This window comes from Telopea speciosissima, chromosome 4 (genome assembly GCF_018873765.1).
Source record: "Telopea speciosissima isolate NSW1024214 ecotype Mountain lineage chromosome 4, Tspe_v1, whole genome shotgun sequence".
NCBI lineage: Eukaryota > Viridiplantae > Streptophyta > Magnoliopsida > Proteales > Proteaceae > Telopea > Telopea speciosissima.
In genome coordinates, this window is record NC_057919.1 from 17,574,517 (window position 1) to 17,598,938 (window position 24,422).

General features: G+C 38.8%; 2 protein-coding genes across 6 annotated transcripts; both read right to left on the reverse strand.

Annotated features, from left to right (window-relative positions):
- Positions 1–4,770: 4,770 nt before the first annotated feature.
- On the reverse strand, positions 4,771–8,485 carry LOC122658626. 2 transcript variants are annotated; one of them, XM_043853657.1, is made up of 2 exons: positions 7,315–8,485; positions 4,771–4,786 (listed from the first exon to the last, which is right to left on the reverse strand). In XM_043853657.1, the coding sequence occupies exon 1, from the start codon at positions 8,429–8,431 to the stop codon at positions 7,337–7,339; it is 1,095 nt and encodes a 364-aa protein (XP_043709592.1). In that variant the 5' UTR covers positions 8,432–8,485; the 3' UTR covers positions 4,771–4,786; positions 7,315–7,336. The 2 variants fall into 2 exon arrangements, with proteins under 2 accessions (XP_043709592.1, XP_043709593.1); XM_043853658.1 differs by lacking the exon at positions 4,771–4,786 and adding an exon at positions 7,065–7,257 and having other exon boundaries at positions 7,307–8,485.
- Positions 8,486–18,810: 10,325 nt separating this feature from the next.
- Positions 18,811–23,479, reverse strand: LOC122658625. 4 transcript variants are annotated; one of them, XM_043853653.1, is made up of 11 exons: positions 23,229–23,478; positions 23,019–23,087; positions 22,343–22,447; positions 22,111–22,227; positions 21,250–21,789; positions 20,790–21,157; positions 20,602–20,701; positions 20,318–20,377; positions 19,617–19,700; positions 19,357–19,473; positions 18,811–19,192 (listed from the first exon to the last, which is right to left on the reverse strand). In XM_043853653.1, exons 2-11 carry the CDS (start codon positions 23,076–23,078, stop codon positions 18,890–18,892), a joined length of 1,854 nt encoding a protein of 617 aa, XP_043709588.1. In that variant the 5' UTR covers positions 23,079–23,087; positions 23,229–23,478; the 3' UTR covers positions 18,811–18,889. The 4 variants fall into 4 exon arrangements, with proteins under 4 accessions (XP_043709588.1, XP_043709587.1, XP_043709590.1 ...); XM_043853652.1 differs by having other exon boundaries at positions 23,019–23,090; positions 23,216–23,478; XM_043853655.1 differs by having other exon boundaries at positions 23,019–23,098; positions 23,216–23,478.
- Positions 23,480–24,422: the final 943 nt, after the last annotated feature.

Consider the following 24,422-nt stretch of genomic DNA (forward strand, 5'->3'; position numbering starts at 1 on the left):
GAAATAGGTAGAAAGAAAGAGTAAAGAAAAAAATTAAAAAAAGCGACAATGATGGAGCGCCTCGAATAATCGATCTGTTTACCAAGTAGAGTCTGGCGAAAGGATTTCTCTTTTATTATCAACTTGATGTTGAAAAATCCTTCGAGAGGGATATAGCCTGGTTCACCAGCTAAGGCCCCTACATGACCACCGCTATAAATAAAAAAGGGGCAGTACCACTTTGAAGTGGAAGGTCTGATTCTGAAAAAGACTTTTCCCTTTGCTACACCCAAAACTTTGGCGACTCATCTCAAATCAAGAGCTTTGAAAGTGGTACTCCCCTTTGGCACCAACTGCATATCTCAAATCAAGAGCTTTGAAAAATCTGTTTTTAATTAATTTGAAAATGTAAATGTCTACACAACAAAACACAAGGTGGTGACAATCAACAATCATCTCTCATTGGCAGCCTTTTTGATAAACCTTGTCTCCCAAGTGCACAATGACTCCTTCTGACTGAGATTTTCTACTTTTCCCACAGCACATGTTTGTGCTCTAAAGTCTCCGATTCCTCGTAATGACTCCCCCTGACCCCTATTGTGTATTGTCTCCTCCTCCTCCTCCTCCTCCTCCTCCTCCAGTCCTCCTCCTCGGTTGATGATTCTTATACGTATGTATGTACATCTCTCTCATCATCTTTCAATTGATCGTTTCCTTCTTTTAAAATTTTAAAAATCTTTTAACTGATTGATGTCCCCATACCATATGTCCCTCTCCTCCAGTCCTCCCTATGTGACTTTTGCTTGTAATTCTTGTCTTTCTATCTAACTCGCCAACCTTGACTTAGTCCACTGTTTACCTTGGTCAGAAAAAACGGCGGGAGCATTGAATGGATGGAGAGGGCCCACGTGAGATGGAGTAATGGACACTTCAGCGTGGGTAAAACTGCAAAAGAGATCTCTAGCACGCATCCGACGGTTGGGGGCACTTTGAGTGCTCTCAGCAGTTGGAAGCGCGTTGGAGGGGCTGGCGTGCTAAGAAGGATCTGGGTCTGTAAAACTTGTTCATTAGATCTATTTTGTATCTGTTTTGTTTTTAAGGGAAAATTATAGGATTAGGCACTTTTGAGTTTATCTTTACAAAACTGTTTAACAAAATTATTCTACTTCTGCAAACCCACTCAAACCCCTGCAATCCCTCCTCCGCCACCCCCGTTCTTCCTCCCTCCTGCCCTACCCTACCCTTTGTTATTCTCAGGACGGAACATGTATGCAAAGCAGGTGGAGGCGTTTCATCACAAAATCACCTCCCATGGTTCTTAACTGTATCGCTTCAGTTTAAGCCTCCAGCAGTATATTCCATCACCAGTCAATTGCTAACCTCTCTTTAGTCTAACGGCATTTGTGGCAATCAATAAAAGTTTACTTTCTTCGATGCCGGAATCCAGATCTCCTTTCTCAATACAAGATAAAGAAAGGCATCATGAGTAACTAAGAAACGTCCACCATCAACCGATGCTTCAAATCTTAGCGGACAAAAACCTCAATGTTGCTTCATCTTTATCGGCTTCCTCTCCATTAACCTGATAGATGGATCTTGTCATCCTACCTTCCATTTTTTTTTTTTTTTTTTTTAAAAATGTAGGGGAAGAGTGGAGACCAACCATGGCCATGGTTGGAATGGTGAGCCCAGATCAATTTCCTTGACGAGCCCAGCCACCACGCTGAGGTGTTAGTGATGGGCTCTTCATTTTCTTCATGATTATTCTCTTTTCTTTTTAAAATGGAAAACCAAAAACAAATGATGAGCAAATTTGTTGGAAGCTTTGTGGGTATTTATATATATTTCTAATGGGATTAGAAAGGCCAGCTCTCTTAGATAGGGGAGAAAATACAAATGGAGTTGTTTTACGTAGCAATAGAGCACAGAGCACAGCAAACCAAAGCCAGAACGAGGAAGAATAGGGGATCTTCTTTGTACCAGTTAATCATGCGCAAGCGGGGGAGAGAGAGAGAGGGTGGGCGGGAGGAGAAATAGGGGTTGGGCGGGGTTGCAAGAAGAAGGAAGAAGCAGGGGGTAAGGATTGGTTGGATGGCAGCTAGAACAAGAAGAAGGGGGTAGGGATGGGGGCGCAGGGGCATGGCAGGTGGGTGGCAAGGCAAGAAGAAGAAGGGGATAAGAGCAGCTGGTCTCATCGGACCGTGATTGTGGAAGGGGAGTTGGGGGGTAAAACTGTCATAAAGGTCTTTCAATGAGGTAGGAACACTGTTTTGCCTAGTTTTGTAAACTCAAACTCAAAACAGTCTAATTTTGTTAAGTGAAATATACACTAAGACGCTTCTGTAAAGATAAACTCAAAAGTGCCTAATCTTGTAATTTTCCCAATATTTTACCCCTTATTTACAAATGGTTAATAATACCTCCATCGATTCTCCTATTCCTTATGAATATCATTCAAATCCATTGTTCAAGAGAGAATAGACTGATTTTAGCATCCTATGTGCTCCTTGGAATACCATAATTCACGAAAACCATAAAAAATTAAAAATATCACCAATTTGTGAGTCATAACTGCCATTACAGATAATGATATAAGACGATCCACAGGTGACGAATCGTTGGTAATCACTCACAAGGATAAATCTTGAATATCATATAAAAAATATTTTGATCACTAGAATCACACAAGGATAAATCTTGAAGAAGTTGGACAAAATTTGGAAAAGGCAACGATCACGACCCAAATATTTTGTTGTCATTCACGTACGCATGCACATGCGTATGCACTATTGCACTGTATGAAGTTTATCCCAACAAAAAAAAAAAGGACATGTGTAAACAGAATCGTTATCCTCTCTCGTTACTGCACGGTGCAGTAATGCATCGTGCGATGGTTACATAGGTCATGTGCATTATGTGGGACCCGTTATGTCACATGGCATCTGCAGCACCGCACGATGTAGTATTGCACCATACAATAACAGGAGAGGATAAAAATCCGTGTAAACGTTGAATCATGATGAGAGAAAATAAATTATCAATTAATTAAAAAATTATTTAAAAAAAGGGTTGAATCTTATTTTGTAACTATTTGGACTCATTAATTGCATGCAGCTGGTGGGAAGAAAACAAAAAACAGATAGAGAAGAAGTGTCCATTTCAGTATTGGGATTGGGATTACAGAACATGTGTGTTTTTGGGATCTTTATCTATTCCGATCCATTTATCTGTCCCTCCATTTCTTCCATTACATCTCATAGGGGGTGGAAATGACCATCCTACCCCCTACATTGTTTGGTGGGGGTGTACTCCCCCCTATTAAATGTAATAGAGGAAATGGAGGGGCAGATAAAATGGAGACGATAATTTTTTCGTTTTTTTGACTTCTATGCTACTGTGGATGATGCTTAATGATTCCTTCTCGAAGGACTCTCCCTATTACAATGCTCAGATTTAGAGGGTTAAATGTCGGTTTGGTTTAAGTTTTTATTTTTTAATGTTTCAAATAATTAAATATATGAATATAGTTAAAAATATATATATGATGGTGTGGTGATTAGTGTAAGAATTGTAAAGTGGTCAAGATAATGAATCGGTGTATGCTTTTTGCTAAGGATGTTGTTTGGAGGTCGAAAACAAAATCATAGGTCAATTCAAAAGGTTTTAAGATAAAATAGAACGACCGTAAAGTAAATGGTGTATAATTTTAGTTATACTAAAATGGATGAGGTAGTGAAAATTGATGAGAGGGAGAGTCAATAAATGGTGAAACGTTATAGGTTACTAGATATAGAAACGCCTAGAAGGACTCATTTAGAATATGTAATCTTCTTTTAATTATCCATTGTCGTCATATTCAAAGAAGTTTTTTAACTTGAGGGTAAAAGAGGTTTTTCAAAATTATTTGAAGGGGGAGGGTTCCCTCTGACGCTCGTATGCAATTATGAACATTGAAAACAAAAAGACAAATGTGTCTTTTCTAAAAATAGAGAAGAGAGAAAGGCACAAACCGGCACGGTGGCAACATGACGATATGCATGCCAACCTTTTCCATTATATTATTATCAAAGATTATCATTGTTTTTGTGCTAATATATATATATATATATATATATATATATATATATATATATATTCTAGGTACAAATTATTTGACAAAAATAAAAAACTTAATAGCTAATTAATACACACGTGCTATATTAAGCCTTAAAAATAAATTATGTTCGTCTTTTCCCATTTTCCTAATAGCTAATGCACACGTGCTATATATATATATTAAGCCTATAAGCCCATGACGACGGCCAGGTAGCAGGTAGTAGGTAACTGTTGACCATCCTATTCATCTAGACTCTTAAACAACTACCTAATCACTTTATGATTAACAACCGAAACACGATTTGTCAAAGGTCTGCCTAAATTTGGACACTAGTTTTATGGATTAGATGATGAAAAATGAAACTCTAGCTAGGGTTAGTTTTAGAAAAAAATATTAACTACCAAAGACTCGGTAGACCAGTGACTCAGGGACCTAATTAAAGAGAGCTATAGGTGACAAAATCCAACGTTAATATCAGACCAGAACCCTTTCCTAAAACTTGACTTTAGTGTAGTAAGCAAAATCGGAAGTGAGATCGAATTCCCTTGACTATATAATATTTCCAGTTCAGCTAAAATGGATGGATTTAAACCCTAGAGATTTAGTATGAATTGATCTTTTCGTATTTGCTAGGATGAACTCTAAAAATCCGCTATGAATCAATTTTGATATGCTTCCTCATTATAATATATGATAACAACAAATAGATGATTTGAGAGACTAGTATGACAGAAGATCCATCAAAATAATAAATCACTCATTAACGAGATGAGATTGAAGGCTCCACTTGACGTATGTACAATTGGACATAAATTTCAATTCATCATTGTAACATGCATCAAGGATGTCAAAGTGATGGTGGGGCTGAGTCGTGCCACCTGTCAGTGTGCTTAAGATTGTTTTCACCCCCATGATATAAAGGGTTCTTGTGAATTTATCCCCATGATGAAACAGTCCCAAGAAGATCCCTCTAGTTTTGTTGCATCCAATAACTAGGCCTCATAAGAACCCTCAAAGTTGTGCTCAACAACACAAGTAAAACTTCCAATGAAAATTAAAAAATAATAAAAGAAATCTTGAACAATGAAGGAGTGAACAAGAACACATAAGAGAGCAAGAGAATGATTCAAAAGATGTCTCCAATAATTAACTTCGTCCTCTACATATGGAGAGGTGTCCCATAGACATATCTATCCAAAACTCTCAGGGGTACGGTGGTGACTCATGTCATAAAATTTTATAACTTGGCATCGAAGTCGGTTGATCGCCTAGGGAAGTTGGTCGATCGGAAACCTCCAATGGTCAAATAATGGACATATTGTTTGACAAACATTGCTCTCAAAAAACATTGATCAACACATGTTGGTTGATCGATAGTCGACTACCTATCCAGGTCAGTCGATGAGACGCTAGGAATATATATTTTAGAGAAATACACACACACACACACACATCCCCCTATTCATTTTAAACTTAAAATACAAGACTCATATTTTTTCCATCCACACTAATCTTAAAATTGATGAAACTTGAGTTTCGAGAAGATAGGAAATTGTCCACTTGACAAATCAATGTCTATTTCTAAGGGATTGAGTTTTTTGTCTGAAAACTTAGTGTATGCTAAGTTGCTAATGCTCCTGAGTCTATGTCTCTCCTCCCACAACAGGAGTAGATGTGTCATTTCATAGAGAAGATATAGACACAGGGAGGCACTAGTGTAGGCTATGCTTTCAAATAGAGAATATTATCCTTTTTTTTATTGGTATCAGTCGAGACCGATCCCAAATATTGATTGATCAAATACTGATCCACTGATACGATTCAAGGGTTAAAAAGTAATAAAAATCAATTTTTATTAAAAAGCCAAGGCAATTCCATCCAATCTAGACTCATTCAAGATGATCTGGATTGGTATCGAACGAGACCCCCTCCCAATCCGATGTCAACACCTTAAACCATGTTTGTGGTACGTTTGGATTAAGAAAAGAAAAGAAAAGAAAAAAAAGAAAAAAAAATTATGATGATTCAATGATTCTTTTATGTATCTTAATTATCTCTCTCAACAAATTTAAAATTTTTGAGATTTTCTTTTCTTTTCTTTTCTTGACATCCAAACGAAAGAGAACCCATACGGTTGGTGAGCAAAGAATGTCTCACACTCTCATGGCCAGGAGACTCGGGGGACCTGAAAGGGCATGAGAAAAGATTTATACACTGTCGGCACAGGGATCTTTGCTTAACAAAGGGAAACATAATTATTAGCATCCATCATGATTGCGGATTGCCCAACATCTCCTCTAAAGCAAGCGATGATTCCGGCATCTCATGTGGTGGCACTGGTGGGTCTCCTGTATATTATTGGACTTTATACTTTCACTTTCCCCTTCACCCTTCTTCAAAAACTTTTCTCTGCTTTTAATAATTTATTCTCTCAAAACCTTTAACCTTTCCAGTTTCCATCTCAAAAAACAAAAAAAAAAGGGTTAACCAAATAAAGATATAAAAAAAGGATTCTATCAGGAAGCGTGGTATCTGTGCCCAAAGTCCAGACACAAGATTGGGTAGAATGGAGGTTGGTTCAGGTTCTCATACAAGAATCATTCTTGTACAAATCTTAATCGCATTGATGGAATTCTAGAGTGGGATTCCATCTATGCAGCTGAGGCCCATACAAGAATGGTTACTCATATGACAACATGAGCTGTATACTCGGGCAAAATGTCCACCTCGACTCCCATGAAAGGTAGAAATTCTATCTCTATTGATACTTCTATGGACAATGGCATATTGACATAGGACCATGCTCTTGGACAGAAAAAGTGTTCGAGATATGCGCTTCTATGATTACAAATTACCACGCTCCCGGATACCGAGATAGATATAAACCCTTATATGATTACAATTTAAAAAAAGCATTACCCATCATCTCATTGATGCTATAATCACTCACTCTTCTTTCCATGATTCCAAACTTTAGTGCTTTTAATCGAATCAAATAAACTGGTTTTCAATATATACTTAACTTGATTACATTACATTCTTAATAAAAGAAAGATTAGAACGTTAAAATTACAGAAACAATTCCAAATTTTCCCCCTTCACTCATGGCTTCTATAGCTCAGGGAAGAATTTCTTTAATAAAACCAAAAAACTTACTAAAATGTCTCAAGCAAAGCTGCACAGTCAAGGACTTTGTCATCACCCAAAACAACTAAGAATGGAGAATTCCTTTTCTAAACCCTAATAAAGGTCATTTCAGTCTCATCCAAAGGCCCTGGTCAGCCCATGGACGGTCGGATTGAACCCTAAACAACCCAATAGCCCTTGCTTGTAGGGCAAGAAGGTCTTTCTCCTCATGTCCTCCGACACCGCCCGGTTCGCCTTGTAATGTAACTCGTGAGTCGAAACCGGACCTCTCCTCCTCGAGGTCGAACCAGATACAGAGCCGGAGCTGTCGGTCGACCGGAAGCTCGAGTTCTTCACGTCTTCCTCCTGCTGCTGCTGCTTCTTTGGTAAAGCTGCGTATTTCCTCAATGGATCCTTCTCCGATGCTCGACCTTCTGATGCGCTTCGAAACAACAGCAGATCCTTTAGTCTCCATTTTCTAGAGCCTTTGAGAGATGAAGTTGATGAAGACGAAGACTGTTTGGAAATCGATGGAGTCGATTTCGTGTTCTCTTGCTGCTGTTGTTGTTGTTGTTGTTGTTGTTGTTCTTCCCACGCGAATTCTGAAACCCTCAAGGGAGAGACAGATCTGGTCGTTTTACGCCCCGAATTAGACAATGAAACGGGTGCTCGTTCTCTACCTCGATTGCGATCTGAACCTTTACGTGCTTCTTCGATTGCAGCTGCAAACGGGTCGATATCCTTCTTCTTCTGTCGCGGCGAGAACGCTTCACGGATCATCTTCTTCCCCTGAGCGATGGGTGATCTAGGCGACCTCGGAGACGAAACAGGGCTCTTCCAAGTTGAAGCCTCGTCACCGAGCTGGAGACGAGGAGGGGGCTTCAGAGGTCGGATTACGCCACCGTCGAAGAGGTCCTCAGCAGAGAGAGAGGCTCTCTCGTGCTGCCCACTGAAATCGAAGGCGAAATCATCGTCATCGTCGTCGTTGTTTTTGCTGCTGGCCTTTGATTTAGGCGTTCCGGGCTTCTCTTCCCAGTCAAATGGGATTACAGAAGCAGAGAAGTCATTGAAATCACGGTACATGGCAGAAGCACGAGAAGGGCTGGTGGGAGCGCTGAAGTAGAAATCCCCAAAACGTTTCGGACTAGAAGGAGCGCTAATGTAAGGCGTGGAACAGGCGCTGTCGAAGTTGAAATCCATGGCTGCCGGTGCTGGTATTACCACTTCCATTTCGCTTTGCGATTTCTGATCTTCGTTTCTGTCGTGAGACTAAAATTTGTTGGGTTGTGGTGGCGTTCTTATAAGTCTTGTGTATAGAAGAAAGGGGAAAGAGGGAAGAAGGCGCTGGTACAGCCGCACAAGCGCATATAATAGCAGAGAAGATTGACTGCTTGACCAGAGACTCAATAGCCTAGCAGTAGCAGCGAGGGAGGGAGGAATGAACCCTGAAAGCTCGTTAGTGGCGAAGTGCGATTAAAGAAAAAACGAGGCCGCCTTTTAATTGCTACCCACACTAGGCTTTCGTCACTTTCTTCCGTTCTTCTGTCTCTCTCTCTAGTTATTATTTTTTGAAAAATTCCTCTGCAAATGTATTGTACAAATTTGAAATTTAAAACGCCATGTGACGGCTATGGTAGTATGGTACACTAATATGAATATGATGGTCGGAGGAAGTATCAAATGGTAAATATATTAGTGAAATATTGTCGACTCTTACACGTGGTTAGTTTGGACTTTGGAAGGGATTTACTTTAATAGAACAATGAATTGACATTATTGCCCCCGTTATTCCAATCTAATGCTAATCCATGCATCGTATCAGGTGATACGTTATGGTTTGGGGAATGGGGGTGGGGGGGAGTAGTAACACATGATGTTATTTATTGTTAGTTCTGATGTAATTATTTGTTCTTGGTTATTATGTTGTGTGTGCCTTGAAATTTACCCGTTTCAAAATTTACCTTGTTCGGACATATTTTGTGGCAACTGGATGGAAAAATTTGTGAGGTCTGCAATGGTAGCAGATGGCTTTGGCCATATACTTTGACCCAACTTGATGGATCGTTTCGACTTGGAGGGAGTATTATATTATTTTATTGTCTAATTCTGTTAGCAAGAAAGAGAAGTGACATTTTGACATTTTTTGTATTAAGGTTTTATAGGGAGAGTTCTTGCTGCGACCTTTGGTGTTCTTGAGAGATTCCCATTGTATTATTCTTTCATTACTCAGTGAATAATCTTTAACTTCGTCCTGGGATGTAATACATCAAATTGGTGTGTGAACCATGTTAAATTTTTATATCATCTTCGGTTGAATCTCTTCTTTTTTTTTTCTATTTCTTGGAGTTTACGTTAACATATAATTATTGATGTAATTATTTTATAAGTTATGGGGTATTATTATTAATAGATAATAGAGGAAGGAGAACTTTTTTTTTTTGGGTAAACGGAAGGAAATTTTACAGGGGGAAGTTGTGGAGGTACGTACTACTTGCGTGCTTATATATATTGAAATATTAGATGAATGAAAGGAGACTAAAATGATAAACAAAATGTTCTAATGTAGGAATAAGAGGTGGGCTTCCTCAATTAACCAATGGCGTCAAGTATCGTCTGTAAAGCAATTCTATTCATTTTTTTTTCTATTTTATCACTTTTCTTTCCCACATTATTTTCTCTATTTTTTATCTTATATTTTTTCTCTTCCGAACACGCATCATGATTAAATAAAGGAAAAATTACAGGTACACAATATTGGATTTGAGTTTACCAAACTACATATTTACTGTTTCATTTAACAAAATTACACAAAATTGAGTCCAGTACAATGTCCCTCCCTCAATCATGTATGTTTCTTGAGAGTTTTACCCTTGACTTCCTCTTCTCCGATTGCCATGTCCCTCCACTGCAATCCCTATCGCCCCGCTCCACCCCATTCAACCTCTCTCGCCCACATCTTGCCCCTGCAATCCTCAAGATCAAGATCATCTCCAGGGAGGTGTGCACCCAGGGTGCTGCCAGGGGGCATCCAACGGCTGAGCTGTGCCACACACATCTTGGCGCATGCTTAGGGATGTATGCGGCACAGCTCAACGGCTGGCAACACCCTGGGGGTACTGGGCTCCCTGGAGACGACCTAAATTCCAATCCTCATGCCCTACACCCCTACAATCCTCCCGCCACACCCCAGTTCTTCCTCCTACACCCTACAACCCCTCTTGCCCCACATCCCGCCCTGCAACACATATCAGCCCTGAAACGCGCCCTCCCTCTCCCTATCCCTACACCGCGCTTCCATGTTCTTCCTATTGTTGTGTTTCAGGTCAGAAGCTACTCCTGAGCTCTTTGGCACACTTCGCTATGGCATATGCATTTCCCTTTTTTCCTCTTGTTCTTAACCTTCATGACTATCCCATTTTTTAATTAAAATAATAGACAGAATGAAGTAGTCGAATTTAAAGGTTAACTTAGATCAGATTTGATATGAATTTTATTGCAATTTTGAATTTGATTTCATGAAATAGTCAACAAATAGATTTGATGTGATTTCCATTCCATCGGATTCTCACATCACTATAGGTGAATCATACATTGAAATCATATTAGATTTTCCCTTTTCGTTAAAATTTAGATTTTCCTTATTTCAGGGTTTTTAAAATCAGGAATAGACCGGTTGGATAAGTGGATTTGGATCAAAATCAGCCAAGGCCAATCCCTATTTTGGCCGATCCATCTCAACCGATTTCTAAATGAAAACTAGGTTGTGTTTAGTATGCATTCTTGAAATGTGTTCTAGGTTGATTTTGCATTCTCACACGATAAAAATACCTATTTTATCATCTGAGAATGCGAAATGGACAGAATGCATACCAAACACTACCTAGGGATCAGACATTTTTTGGGCCGATCTTGACTGATTTCTCACTGTTCCTCGACACACCCTGCCTTAGATTGATATAGGGTTGCAACAGGATGGCTGGGCCGGGCTTTTTAAAACCTTGGTCCAACCTTCAGTCCCCTTAGCTGGGTCTAGGCCTGGCCTGACCCTGACTTAGGGCCTAGAAAATCCAACTCTTACCTGCCCTCAGGATCTGATTGGGCTGACCTTGATTAGCTCTGATCATGGAATGGGGGGGGGAAGGAAGAGATGCATGGACTGGACTAGACTGGACTGGACTGAGTTGGGTTGAGTCTAGGAGAAAATGATCAATTTTACATAAAATAACACTATATTAAAATATATCAAAACTTATTATTTATATATAATATATTATATAACAATAACAAATATATATAGGCTACCCTTAGTTCTAATATATATATATACTATATATATATATATATATAGTATTAACTTAAAATAGGCTTGGGGGTGGGCCGGGTTCAGCCCAAGGCCTCAATCTTGGCCCGTCCTGATCCTGAGTTAGGGGCCAAAAATTTCCAATGTTAACCAACTCTCAGAGACATGTATCTTAGTCCAGGCCTTGTTCGGACGAAGGGAAGGGCAGGGCAGGTTCGAAGCGATAAAGCAAAACTTGCACCCCTAGATTGATGTGTACCTCAATGCGTATATAAATATATATGTCACTGCATTTAATAATTAATTCATTAAATAGTCGTTGTTGGATGGTTGGTGTTGTCGGAATCGTAGACTTTGGACATCCACGCACCACCATGAGACATCCTTCTCTCTCTCTCTGTCTTTACTATTTTAATTCTTTCATTTAATCTTTAGTCTTGTTTTAACTACCTATTTTTATATATGGGGGTTGAGAAGTATCACGTGTTTGAACTTTCTAACATAATTAAACCACACAGCCTTGGGACGAAATGATGGACGCTTTCAGTTCAGACTTTAGAGCCTAAGAATAAAAAAGAACCCAGAGAGAGAGAGAGAGAGAGAGAGAGAGAGAGAGAGAGAATGGTTGCTTGCAACCTTGGTCTCTAAGGTAGGTTTCAAAGCCAAATGCCTCTTAACATTTTTAATAGTGAATGATAATTTATACAAAAAAGAAGGGGGAAATATTATTAAAGCCCAAGTAGAAGGGATTTGCATTGAAACAGTCCTAGATATATATGTATAGGTCAAATGTTCTCAGTGCCAGGTAGGCGAAATAACCACCCTGCTCCCTTTAATATCCAGCTCATGTGTCTGGACGCAGGCTGTGCTATCATGCAAAGAAGATCAGCCAATATGTATATTAGTATATATGTTTGATAGTTTGACCCACTCGGCTATCGCTTGCCGTGTCGTCATGGTAATGTCCTATTGATAAGTTACGTACAATTATCCACTTTCTTTTTTATTGTATGAAAAAAGGTTCTCTCTTTACGTCTGTCTATTTCTTCTTCACATAAAATGTCCTCACTACCCTTCAATATATGATACCTTTTTACCACATCTTGTAGGTGGGTTAATGTGTAATGCTTGTTCAAAGAATTCTCAAAAGAAGTTACCCATACCAACTCTCCAAATTAAGAAGTCATGCCTCAAGAACTTTCCAACCTTCTAAGATACTTCGCCACACCTAAGACGGCTGGTTGCCTAATTTTGGATGAAGAAAATTAATACGAGGTAAATTCACCCCCTTCATAAACATGGTCTCATTAGAATTTTGATCCTGAAAAAAGGCACCATATATGCCATTTTCTCAAGCAATGATCGCGCGGTTTTGTAACAATGGATCTCATAAACCAAGATCACTGCTATCCTTTGAAAGACATAGTCGATGCCAAGAAACCCAGTGTATATTAGAGGAACCCTCCTTATTACCAGCTTGAAAATTTGTGACGATTCCTAATGAAGGCTTTTGTGAAAAGATGTTGGGAATTTTAAGTGAGATGATGCGAAATTTGACATAGAAAGTGCAACCAATTTAAGGAGAGTCTCCTGCTCTGCATGAGAGAGGAATTGAAGCTCCAATCGATTCGATTTTATTTGGCCTTCTGTATCTGATTCCATTCTGTTTGTATACCGTCTTGGTAATTTGGTTTAACTTATTAGGTCCACTTCTTCACTTCATACAATACTTGGGAATGTTACGTATGTACTAATCTTGAAGATGGAAGGCACGAAAAAGAGGAAGCGAACATAAGTGTAGAATTATAGAAGAGAAGTGAAGAGAATCAAAAGTCAAACACGGGTGGAAGAGAGAAAGTGAAAACTAAAATCTTAGAACTCGTGTTTAATTTTAGCCTTAAAGGGGTTTAGTAATGATTTAGGTTCAGTTTGAGTTTGGTTTATATGCGTTACACTTTATTTGATTTGTTTCAATTCAACCCAATGAATTTTAACCCAAAACTGAAATCGAACCAAAGTGAATGAAATTTTAATTTTCAAAACTAAAATCGAACTGAATTCGGTTTTAAAAGGATGGTTTTGATTCTGGTTTTATTTCCAACTCTACATAGACACTATTAACTGAACTAGTTGTTAAGTTCATCGGTAATACCTCCAAAGCCCAGACCCAGAACATGGGTGAATTCACCGATATCTATCTACCCAGTTCGACTAGAATCTTCACTGGGCTTTCCACCGAGTTTGTGAGTTGAGCATAGGACTTGGAGGAGGATTAGCTATGAGAGCCCATGGAGGACAAAGATGGGCTGCTCTTAATGGTCAGGAAACTCATGAGTCCAGCCGCTGCATCCTCCTCCAGCTCGCAACTATCCAAGGCCCCGAAGAGTGTCTCATTTCCCTCCTTCGCTGCTCCAATTATAGGGGTGTCAACCGGTTGGGCTCGGTCAAGCCTAACTGGGCTTATTCAAACTTGAAGTCTGCACTGTGACCATCCATTTAGATAATCGGGTCGGGCCTGGATGGGCTTTGTCGGGCTTGAACTATAATTGAGTACTAAAATCGGGCCTTAACTAGACTATGGTCCTATTTAAATCTAAACAGACTTTAAATGGGTTTTACACGGTGCAGACCTAAAAAAATTTATTGAAAAATCAGAAAAACAAAAAAGAAGATGAGTTCTATACCAAGCCTATACTTGGGCCCAACTGCCCAAGAGACTCTTGCCCCTACATGTAGCCCAAGTATGATGGTGTTCACCTGAGCCCATTGGGAGGGCTCAACTCTCAACGCCTCAACCCAACATAGAACCCTGTTGCGTCAAGAACTGAGGGGGAACATACTGTTCCTGCAAAGAACAATACAGCAATAGAGGAGCAGGTCGAGCCGGTTTGGTCACTTCGATGCCTAAGTCAGAACTCTCTAGCAACAAATGATAGTAATTGAAATCAGATGATCATAGAAGGAGGTTACCCAATTATTTATATACGGTTGAGAGAGTTCTGTAGGCGATGACGTGACTTAATAGGAAGGGGAATCCTCCTGGCATGAGTTTAGGCGATTTGGAGCCTTTTTTGGGCTAAGGATAAGCTTTACAGCCCATCACGCCACGTCAGGCTAGATTAGTGCGCTGATTTAGGGCTGTTAGAGTCTACGTTATTTTCGGGGCATGATTCCACCGCCCTATCCAGATTTGGCATCGGGGCATGGTCGCCCCTTCTCAGGATCGGGTTGCTATCTACTCTAGGTTGGTTCTTTCTCGCCTCGTCCTCGATGGGATGACCTGATCGCGGGCGCGTACCGTCCTTACCCACATGGAGCTACACATGTCAGAACCTTATTAGGTGCCGGTTTTATGACGTATCAAACCCAAATGCCATTACGTATTAATCAAGTATTCCTATCGTTCGGTCTTGCCATTATACTATGAAGCTTTGAGAAGCGTCAATTAAATTATAACAAGAACAAAGGGGTAGAATGGTATACCTGGATCTATGGTTGATGTAGAGTAGTTCCATTTTTCTTGGTTCCTTTCCCATCTCCATCTCTTGTGTTGACCTTGTCTACCCTCTTCTCACTACACCTTTAGGTTCCATATGTTCAACATTTAATGGGCTAATGTGGGCTATTTATATAATTGAGGGTATGGACCAAACCTATAACAAAAATTGAGGATTCCTTTCCCATTATAGGAGTAAAGTCTTAGGTCCACACATAACACTGTATTTCATACAATTAATGTATGCTAAATATAATCCAATATTATACTAATGATCACTTAAATCATTGGATCTAGCTCACTCCACCCTTAGCCAACACCGCTAAACCGATTTTGGAAATCAAATAGTGGAATATGCTACCCATCTAAGAGGAATTCTTACACCCCTTCTTTGCACCCCCTTTTTATCCTTTTCCAGTTGGGTTGGGGGTGGGGGTGGGGTTGTGCGAGTGTGGCTGCCGTCTGGCTTGTCATTAGGTGTATAATATCTCTTTCTTAGCTCAGATAGGAGCTAAGCTGTCTCGGGTAATTATTGTATGTTCCAGTAGATCTGTGTTTGTAGGGTTTCTATTCAATTCTAACTCGAGACTGTCCATGCATGACCTGGCCACATGAGGCCATTGCTGTCATTTTCATTATTTCCTGGCTGTGTAGGGTTTCTATTCAATTCTAACTCAACAAAGCCTGTCCATGCATGAACTGGCCACATGAGGCCATTGCTGTCATTTTCATTATTTTCCTGTTTTTTTAAACAATTTTGATAAATGGAATGAGGGAATTAATCTACATTGATTACATCTGTAGCAATTTCCTATGTCAATTTCTATTAGGGTAAATTACACATCACCCCCTGATTGTCAAACAAAACTCAAATCACTCTTTGGTTTTTGAAAATATTCAAATCACATCCTATATTAGACCCCAATATGACAAATTAGTCTCTACCGTTATTTTTATGCTGTTAAGTGATGATGTTAGCCAGTTAAATAAATTTAAATCCCTAAACTACCCTTGACCAATGTTGAAGATGAAGGAAGGGTAGTATTGTAAATTTAATTCTAATGTTTTAGTACAAAGGTAAAATAGTCCTTTCACACCAATAACTAACAGCATACTAACAACGTTCCTGTAGAGAGGGACGGATGAGTATTTTAAAAAACCAGGGGGTGATTTGAGTTTCGTTTGAAAACCAAAGGGTGACGTGTAATTTACCCTTTCAGGCATGAATGAAATTGTGATAGTTCATCTCATGAACTGTAATACCCAAAGGGGATTTGTGAATTTGTGATTTGAAACATCCAAGGGCACAGGATTGACACTTGGCAGCCCTAGGTATATTTGTTTGCTGAGGATCCAGTCTAACCCAGCTCATCAGGTTTTACATTCAAGAATGTGACTAACCTGCACAACCTAACAGGGTTGAATTCTTCTTTGTAATGGAACTCTTCTCCTTCTCCCTGCTCTCATTGCCCTGAAGATCATCTCTTATCAGCCCAGTCAAGACCGACCCATGTAAGCTTGTGATCCACTGGATTCCATGACAGTTCACTTTTATTGTTCCTTGCTTCAATATAAACTCATTAGGGGAGGGAGGGAGGGCCACTCAAGCTTTGTCATAAATTTTCCTTGAGAATGGGACAAAGTCTGATTCGAAAGTATCAAACTTTGCTTGAACGTGTAAGCTGTTTGTAACTTTTGCAGAGCTGTCTCGCTTTCAGTACACACTAGCTGTTTGTGACATTATATCTGAGATACTTCTTATCTGAGAATCTCTGTACAATTCTTCATGCTGTAAATATTATTGTTCAGTTCTAAATTCAAGGAGAAGATAAACAACTATACATGAAGTCATCTCTTCTGTTTTTTTCTTCCCATTTCGGTTTCTCTTTAAAGATGGATCAAACAAGTGGAATTTCTTTTTCTTCCTTGATTTCAATAAAGATCTGGTAAAGGTTTAAGGATTAGTACTTAACTTGGAATAAATACACCTACCTCATCACAAAAAGCCAAAAAAGAAAAAAAGAAAAAAAGAAAAAAAGCCATTTAAAGTTCAGAGGTGGGTGATCAAGTGTTCCACAAGTTCAGTAACATGAAAAAGGATTTCAGATTCGTGATTTGTTAAAACATGAAACATAATCAGAAAGGGCAGAAAATTTAATGGAACTGAAGTTTTCTATTACCTTTAAAATATATATATATATATATTAATTTCAAGTGATGGAATAAAGTGATGGAATGAAATGCTAGGACAGGATTAATTTCATTTGGGCCGAGTGATGGAATATATATATATATATATATATATATATATATATATAGTAGCAATCGCATACATCGATTCCATTCGGCCCAAATGAAATTAATCCTGTCCTAGCATTTCATTCCATCACTTTATTCTTCTATAGCTTTTCAGTTGCAGAGAACACCATTGCGCAGCGCACGCTACCCCAGCACCCTGACACAAGGATATACGAAATGACCGTTGGGGGGTGTGGCGGTCATTTCATGCGCCCCTGTGTCAGGGCACAAGGGCGGCGTGTACAAAATCTACTAATCTTTTGAATAAAAAAAAAATTCTAACAAATCACACTTATATGAAAATCTTTGTTTCTTCTTTCTGATTCCGATTGATTCCAGCTTATTCAAAACTGATTCTGATCCCATTCGAATCGGAATTGATGAAAGTGTATCTAATTCCAGGTTTTTAAACCTTGAATATGTGTGAGAAAGAGAAAAGGACCACAAGAGACCAGAGTAGCCCTCCCTCTAAATCCAAAACAATATAATTTGAGCTACAAAATTTGGCTACTATGTCATATTGATAACATTACAATCATTCGTTGCTTTCAATCCAAGACCATTGTTGGATTTTGTGGACATCCACCCACTTCATAATCTTTTCTGTTAAACTGTAGATATCCAACAAATAAGGTGACGAAAGCCACAAATTAGTGACATAACAAGAAAACTAACAAGGTTGCTTGTTTCAGCTTCGGTGTGTACTCCACCAAGAAAAATGCCTTTAATTTTTTGTATAGTGGCTAAGCCATTCACACTACAAAGTTAGTTTGTCTTCGCTGGCTTCAGATTGCAATTTACTCACTGTGATAGTAGAGATCTACCATTTAAATTCAAATAGTAGCTTTGCTAAAACACCACTTCTTGCTTGTCTTCCATTATCTATTAAGTCAATGCCAAGCCAGGAAATCCATACCAATCAATTCGGCATCTTCTAATCTAAACTGGGTAATTGCATAATTAACTGTTCTCCTGGGTTTTGGTTGATGCACGATTTTTGCTAAAATCCAAGAACACCACTTACCTACCATGAGGACCACCCATCTCATGAAATCAAAAAAATTCCAAGAAAACAATAAGATTGGCTCATTCTATTGGTCTAATTCAGATGAAAGTGTCTGTCTTTCTATTATTTTATTTTTCTTTTTAAATCCATAGCCCAGAGCATGAGTAATAGAATCTGAACCACCTCTCTTGATTCATCAGTCAAAACCTTAATATCTGTAATGGGTATTATCTCTGTTCTCTTCATTGGTTCTTTTGGAACATCTGGATATAGCAGGAAACTACTGGCCAGGTCAGGAATAAGAAGCATATGACTTGTATTCCTCTATTTCAACTTCAGGGTCACAAAGATGATAAAGATGTTTTAACATATGAAGGATTGTTAGAATCACAATGTAAAGCTCTCCAATGAATTGCAACCACCAAAACCCCTTTATCGAAGAAAATAACATTACTCGCGTAATTACGTAAAAATCGGTAGATTATATATTTACTTTTCTTTTCTTTTCTTTTTAATTATTGCCTGTGTACATACCCTTCATCCCGTGACCCCCATGTGCAAGCATACCAAAGCCAAAAAAGACAGCTTCTATCGCTTTATAAGGTACCTGAAATTGAATTCATAAGGTTTTACTTGTACCAACTGCGAAAGAGGTTCTACTTTCCCTCTCTCAATACACTTAACTGCATCCTTCCTGAGTTCATCAGGTAGCTGCAGGCAGATCCAGTCCAGAAATGACTCCGAGTCTTTTGCAAAGTCTAGTAGATACCAGTCCAACAACTTGGGGATCACCAATTTGTTTTCTGTTGAGATACCAATTGCTGCTTGCAAATAGTCTCTCTTCGCTGCTTCTAGCTCATTTTCAACTTGAGATGCGGAGTAAACTCTTACCTTCATTTGAAACATGTACTTGTCAATTGCCGCAGAGACAGTTTAATTATAATAATGATTCAGTTGATGGTCAACCAGATTGGTAATGAAGGGACCAAGAGAAAAGTTGGTATGGGAAAAATTGCTAGGTTGAACAACTAAATCTACTTTGAAAACAAACTTACAGCAGGGGAGGACCAGCTACCGCAGGAGAGGGCAAATGTAACCAAAGGTTCAGACCATTCTAGTCCAAAGATGTTCCTTGCTGCCATCTGTTCATTTTTTGAACCTTTAGAGTGGGACTGATGAGAATTCACACAAAAAGAGTATTCAGTTAGCAATTCAAAGTTTACATCAGAAAGGAAAAGATCACCTATCTATTTGTATACAATCCAACCTCAAATCAAGAAAAATCAAAGCATAATTTCAATTGAATAGAACTCACATAGTTTGAGTGATAAGGCAATCTCAAGATGAAATGCTCAATTGTCATTACATTCAGCAAATGCCCACCAACATTTATCTTCACCTGAGAGACAATCACAATTTGATGAATTGTTGAAAACTTTTACAAGAATCTCCAAAGGAAATATTTTTCAAGCACCTTACAGAAGAAACATAAGGTCAGAATTTATAAACATGAACCACACATTACATTAGTGGTCAAGCCATATGCTGGAAGCCTGTCTATTAAGATTGATAATCAACCAGATGATCACAGCCGGGTCTTTGCATCTTGTTGGACTGAGAGGAAAGGGTCAATAATCCAGACATTTATGGTTTGAAAAGCTATGATCCTACCACCAGGTTGAATTTTGTGTTCGGTAGGTCAAGGAAACTAAAGACGGTCATAGCCTATTCATATGGGCCGAAAGGTATAAAATATGCTACTTATAATCCTCAATCTTTTTGAAAATCTAACAAAGTAAGAATTAAAAACTGGGAAGATGTTGCCAGAGAATTTATTACTATCAGCAACATTAAAAAAAAAAAGAAGGAATTTCTCAGTGATTAAAAATTTTAGTCCATCAAATTATAGAATTGAAATAGAAACAGCTGAAACCAAAATTTACAAAAGGCAGCATGAATAACCACAAAGATAATATGAACAGCTGCAAATACAGAGAATTTTTTGACAGAGCTTACCTTCTGCATCAGTGCAACGACCATCTGGGGGCTCTCAGGTATCCCATGCTCTAGGAATGCCTGATGCAGTATAGAAAAAATTATTATGCTTGCTTTTGTTTCCACTAAATACGTTAATGGTAAAAGGCATGTCACAAGTTATAGCACAACCAAAAGATTATGGAGAAAACATTTACAGAACATGAGGCTATCATTTGACTTCCAAAAATAAGACAAAATGAAAGACATGAATTTACAATCTTCTAATTTGTTAATTTGTTCATGGCTATGAGATTTTCACTCACATTCATCATGCAGGAATTATAGATGTTGATCCAGAATGCAAGCTTTTGCTGATGATTAAGACCCTGTAAGTCCACTGAAGCAAGCTTCCCAATGAGAAGCCTGAAAGTTGAGAAAACAATATAAGCTCAGCTGCTGACAATGTCAAGCATACGTTACAGACCAATATGATTTTAAATTTCGAACTTACTTCAATCTGTGTATCAGGAAAAAAGAGTTTGTTTTTCGGTTTATATCAATTGAGCTGGCCTCAATGACAGACAGATGCTTATATGGACCAATGTCTCTCTTTCCGAATTCTAAACAGACACCATAGGGGTCTTGGGTCTCTGTTAATTCACACCTTTCATGACATGCCGGAGCCAGTAAAGGTGGCAACATCTCTGATTCCTTTAACCTTATCTTTGTTGTGCGCATCCTTAAGTAAATGCTCAATAGGCAGTTAAGAATATCCTCAGAGATTTTATTTGGCCCACTACTCTCAACTGATACCATTTCTTCAGGAATAGTGAGAGTGCTCTCCTCTGCCCTTTCTTGGACTCCAACATTGCATTCTAGCTGGAAATTGGAAAATCCATTTTAAATTCACCTTTGCAGTTGAAACCTTGGAAAAATCACCTTCATTTTTATTGACAAAAGGTATTGCATACCTGTAACTTCAAATGATCCAAGTTCTTTTCTTCTGATCTAGGCTCATTCAGAGCTCGCTTCACTGGCGGTCTGGTTTTTGGGGATTTCGGCTTTGGGGATTGTTTATTGTTCTTAGAAGAATTAGGGCAGGACTGATTTTCCTTGCCCGGTTTGTCTTCTGGAGAAGCCAAAGAGCCATGTGGTTTCTTCACTGGTTGTTTCACATTTGTGGGGGGATTGGAACAATGCCCATTTCGATCATAAACAGTGTCGGAAACCAATTTCGACAAATCTGAAGAATTTCCTGGCACAGAAGGTGGAACCCTGGCCACGGACGTTGTCAAATTGCCTTCAGCTTGAGATGAAGATTTGGGTTGCTCCTGTTTGGCATTTCTACATTGGTGGTGTTCATACAAATCAGTCATACTCTCCATGCTCTTTTTGGAAGATGAGATGTAGACAGCTTCCTGATAAAGGCCATTTGTGAAATTCACAACCTGTTCTTCAAGCCGAACTACTTCCTCTTCCAAAACAGCCACTTCTGCAAGAAGCTCCAGTGTCTGCAATGAGAAGGCCAAATTTCATGTTGAAAGTGGAAATAATCGGATTACAGAGAAGAAAGTTTTGGGAAATTTGATTATTTTTGAGGCATATAGGCTTTCAAGTATCTAATGCACCCAGCATTCTTCCCTTTCCTCCCCATCTGGTGTTTCCCATTAATGACATTCGCCAGAGTTTCTCCTCCCACATTAACTATCATATGTAGTTGTGACTATATTCATATAATTGTACTTATTAGCTTATTTCATTCCATTCTTCTCTTGACATTAGAAGACAAGACGAAATAGAAAGGGAATTTGAAAAACTAAAACGGTACTAACGTATGGAGGGAGATACGAAGGAAGACGAGGCAGAGCACCCAAAGGTCTTGTGAAAGCCCTCTCCAATGCTCTGTGCACATTCTCTTCATATCTAAGCTTCTTTTTTAGTTTATCAACCTGAAAATTCAAAGCAAGAACTGAGTGATCAATAGAAAAAAGAGAGGAAAACAATGCCAAGAGGATGAAACGATCTCATTCTAACGATCCCAAATGAACAGAGGAAAATATATACATCTTGAAGTAAGGCCATTTTCCTCTCTTTGCTCGAGTGACTTCGATTTGCACTTGGTTTTTCGGAATAGACCAATTTGCTCCCCTGCTGCTCCATCTTATCCTTCTAAAAAAATTAACAGAAAATGCAATAATTCTATCATGCTCGCTTGAACAGAAACTGACAAAAACACACACACACACACACACACACAAGGAGAGAAGGAAATGTTAAAAATCGAGATCCCAATCCGAATTTTGAATTTTCGATCACTGACTCCAACAATTTTGGGTTGGGACTTAGGAGGTAGTTTCAGAATCTGCTAGGACAATATTACTGAAAATGTGATTTGGGTAGTTTCAGAATCCGCTAGGACAATATTACTGAAAAAATAAAAACAGAAAATTCAATAAAGAAGCCATCCATTCAAAGAAATTTTGAGAGCAAATCTCGGATTCCAATCATGGATGCAATCTTTATCAAATGTTCTGGAAACTGCCAACTTCTGAATCTTCTACATTAGCCATATCTTGAATCTAAGCTAAGAAACCACCTCGGAATTTTACAGGAATAACATTCGGAATCAGGAAATAGCTCCCAATCTCTAAAGTTTCTGAGTAGGAGAAGGAAGCATTATCCGGTAGAAACAAAATGAATAACACAGTACCCAGTTCGGGTATTCATCAAAGATGCGCACTTTTTCATTCTGCATTGGAGCTTTCATGGTCTGCAAAGTCGTCCGGACCCTCGTATTCATCTTTACTTCCTGGAAGACGAAGAAAGGGGAAGAAAGAAAGAAAGAAAGAAAGAAAGTAAGAAATTAAAGCAAAGAAAATGGCTCCCAATGGAAAATAACCAAAAAATAAAAATAGGAATAAAAGCTGGCATTAATGGAAGAAAATGAGACCTTGAGAAAATTTTCATTCCATTACAGAGCGGGAAACTTGAATGAAACCCGAAAACACTAATCCCTGCATTCCTCGGTGGGTGTGAAATAAAACAATAAAGCCCACAGAAGAAGACAACGTGATTTGGAGCAAGACTTCATCGAAGAAAGCGAAACAGAGGCAGCTTCAGTGACTGAAGCAGAGGAAGCTCATAAGGAGTCGAAATTACGCAGACCCATTTAGAGAAACGAAGCGATAACGAGAGAATGCGTGAAAGATAGCCTCCAGACAACCACAGAGGTTTAGAGTTGAAGACTCTCTCTCTCTCTCACCTATGTTTCCTCGTCTTTCAAGTTATCTTCCTTGTGAATTAAGCGGTTTTGAGGGAGAGAGAGAGATCGGAGGCAAGGGTGTGACATCGTGACAGGAGGCACTATCACAGTGTCATGTAATACGTTAGCATTGCCAAGTGAGAAAGAGATGCGCGTCCGGCGCACTTTAGCATCATGTGTGACCACCGCGCTCTGACGCTCTCTCATCATGAATAAACGCGAACATGCGCGTCTCTCTTTTTGATCCATCTGCTCTTCCCTGAAGCTCCTCTTCTTTACATCTCCTTTCCTTTGTTTTGGGTATCGTGACCGAAAAGCCCCTCGTTAATATTTGAAATGTAGCCTTAAAAATAATAATTTAAAATAACGTTAAAAAAAAAAAAAAACAAAATATCTAAAATACCCCAAATTTGGTAGAAAGAGATATTTGCTAAGTTGGAACTTGAAATACTTGAAATATGGTTTTAATAATTGGAATTCGCTGAATTGCTTGTTCATGATTCCAATCATGTTGACATTATTTTGGTTACTATTTTAATCTTTTACTCAATAAAATAAATAGTATAAAAACAAAACTTATCTTTTGTTAGTTTCGTAGAAATATCTCCAAATTTACTAAATAAAAAATTCAAAAAAATCTTTGCTTCTTCTTCTTAGTTTCAATCTCTAGGATTTCGATTGATTTCGAGTCAATTCCAACTAATTACGATCTGATTCAAAATCGATAGAGGCCAATCTCAGGATTTGACTCCTTTCCAGTAGCCTAGTGCCCATGGAGTGCTTAAGGGGGCATCCAAGGACTGAATTGTATTGCACATATTTAGCGTGCGCCCAATCAACAATCAAGATGTGTGCAGCACAACTCTACGGTTGGATGTTCTA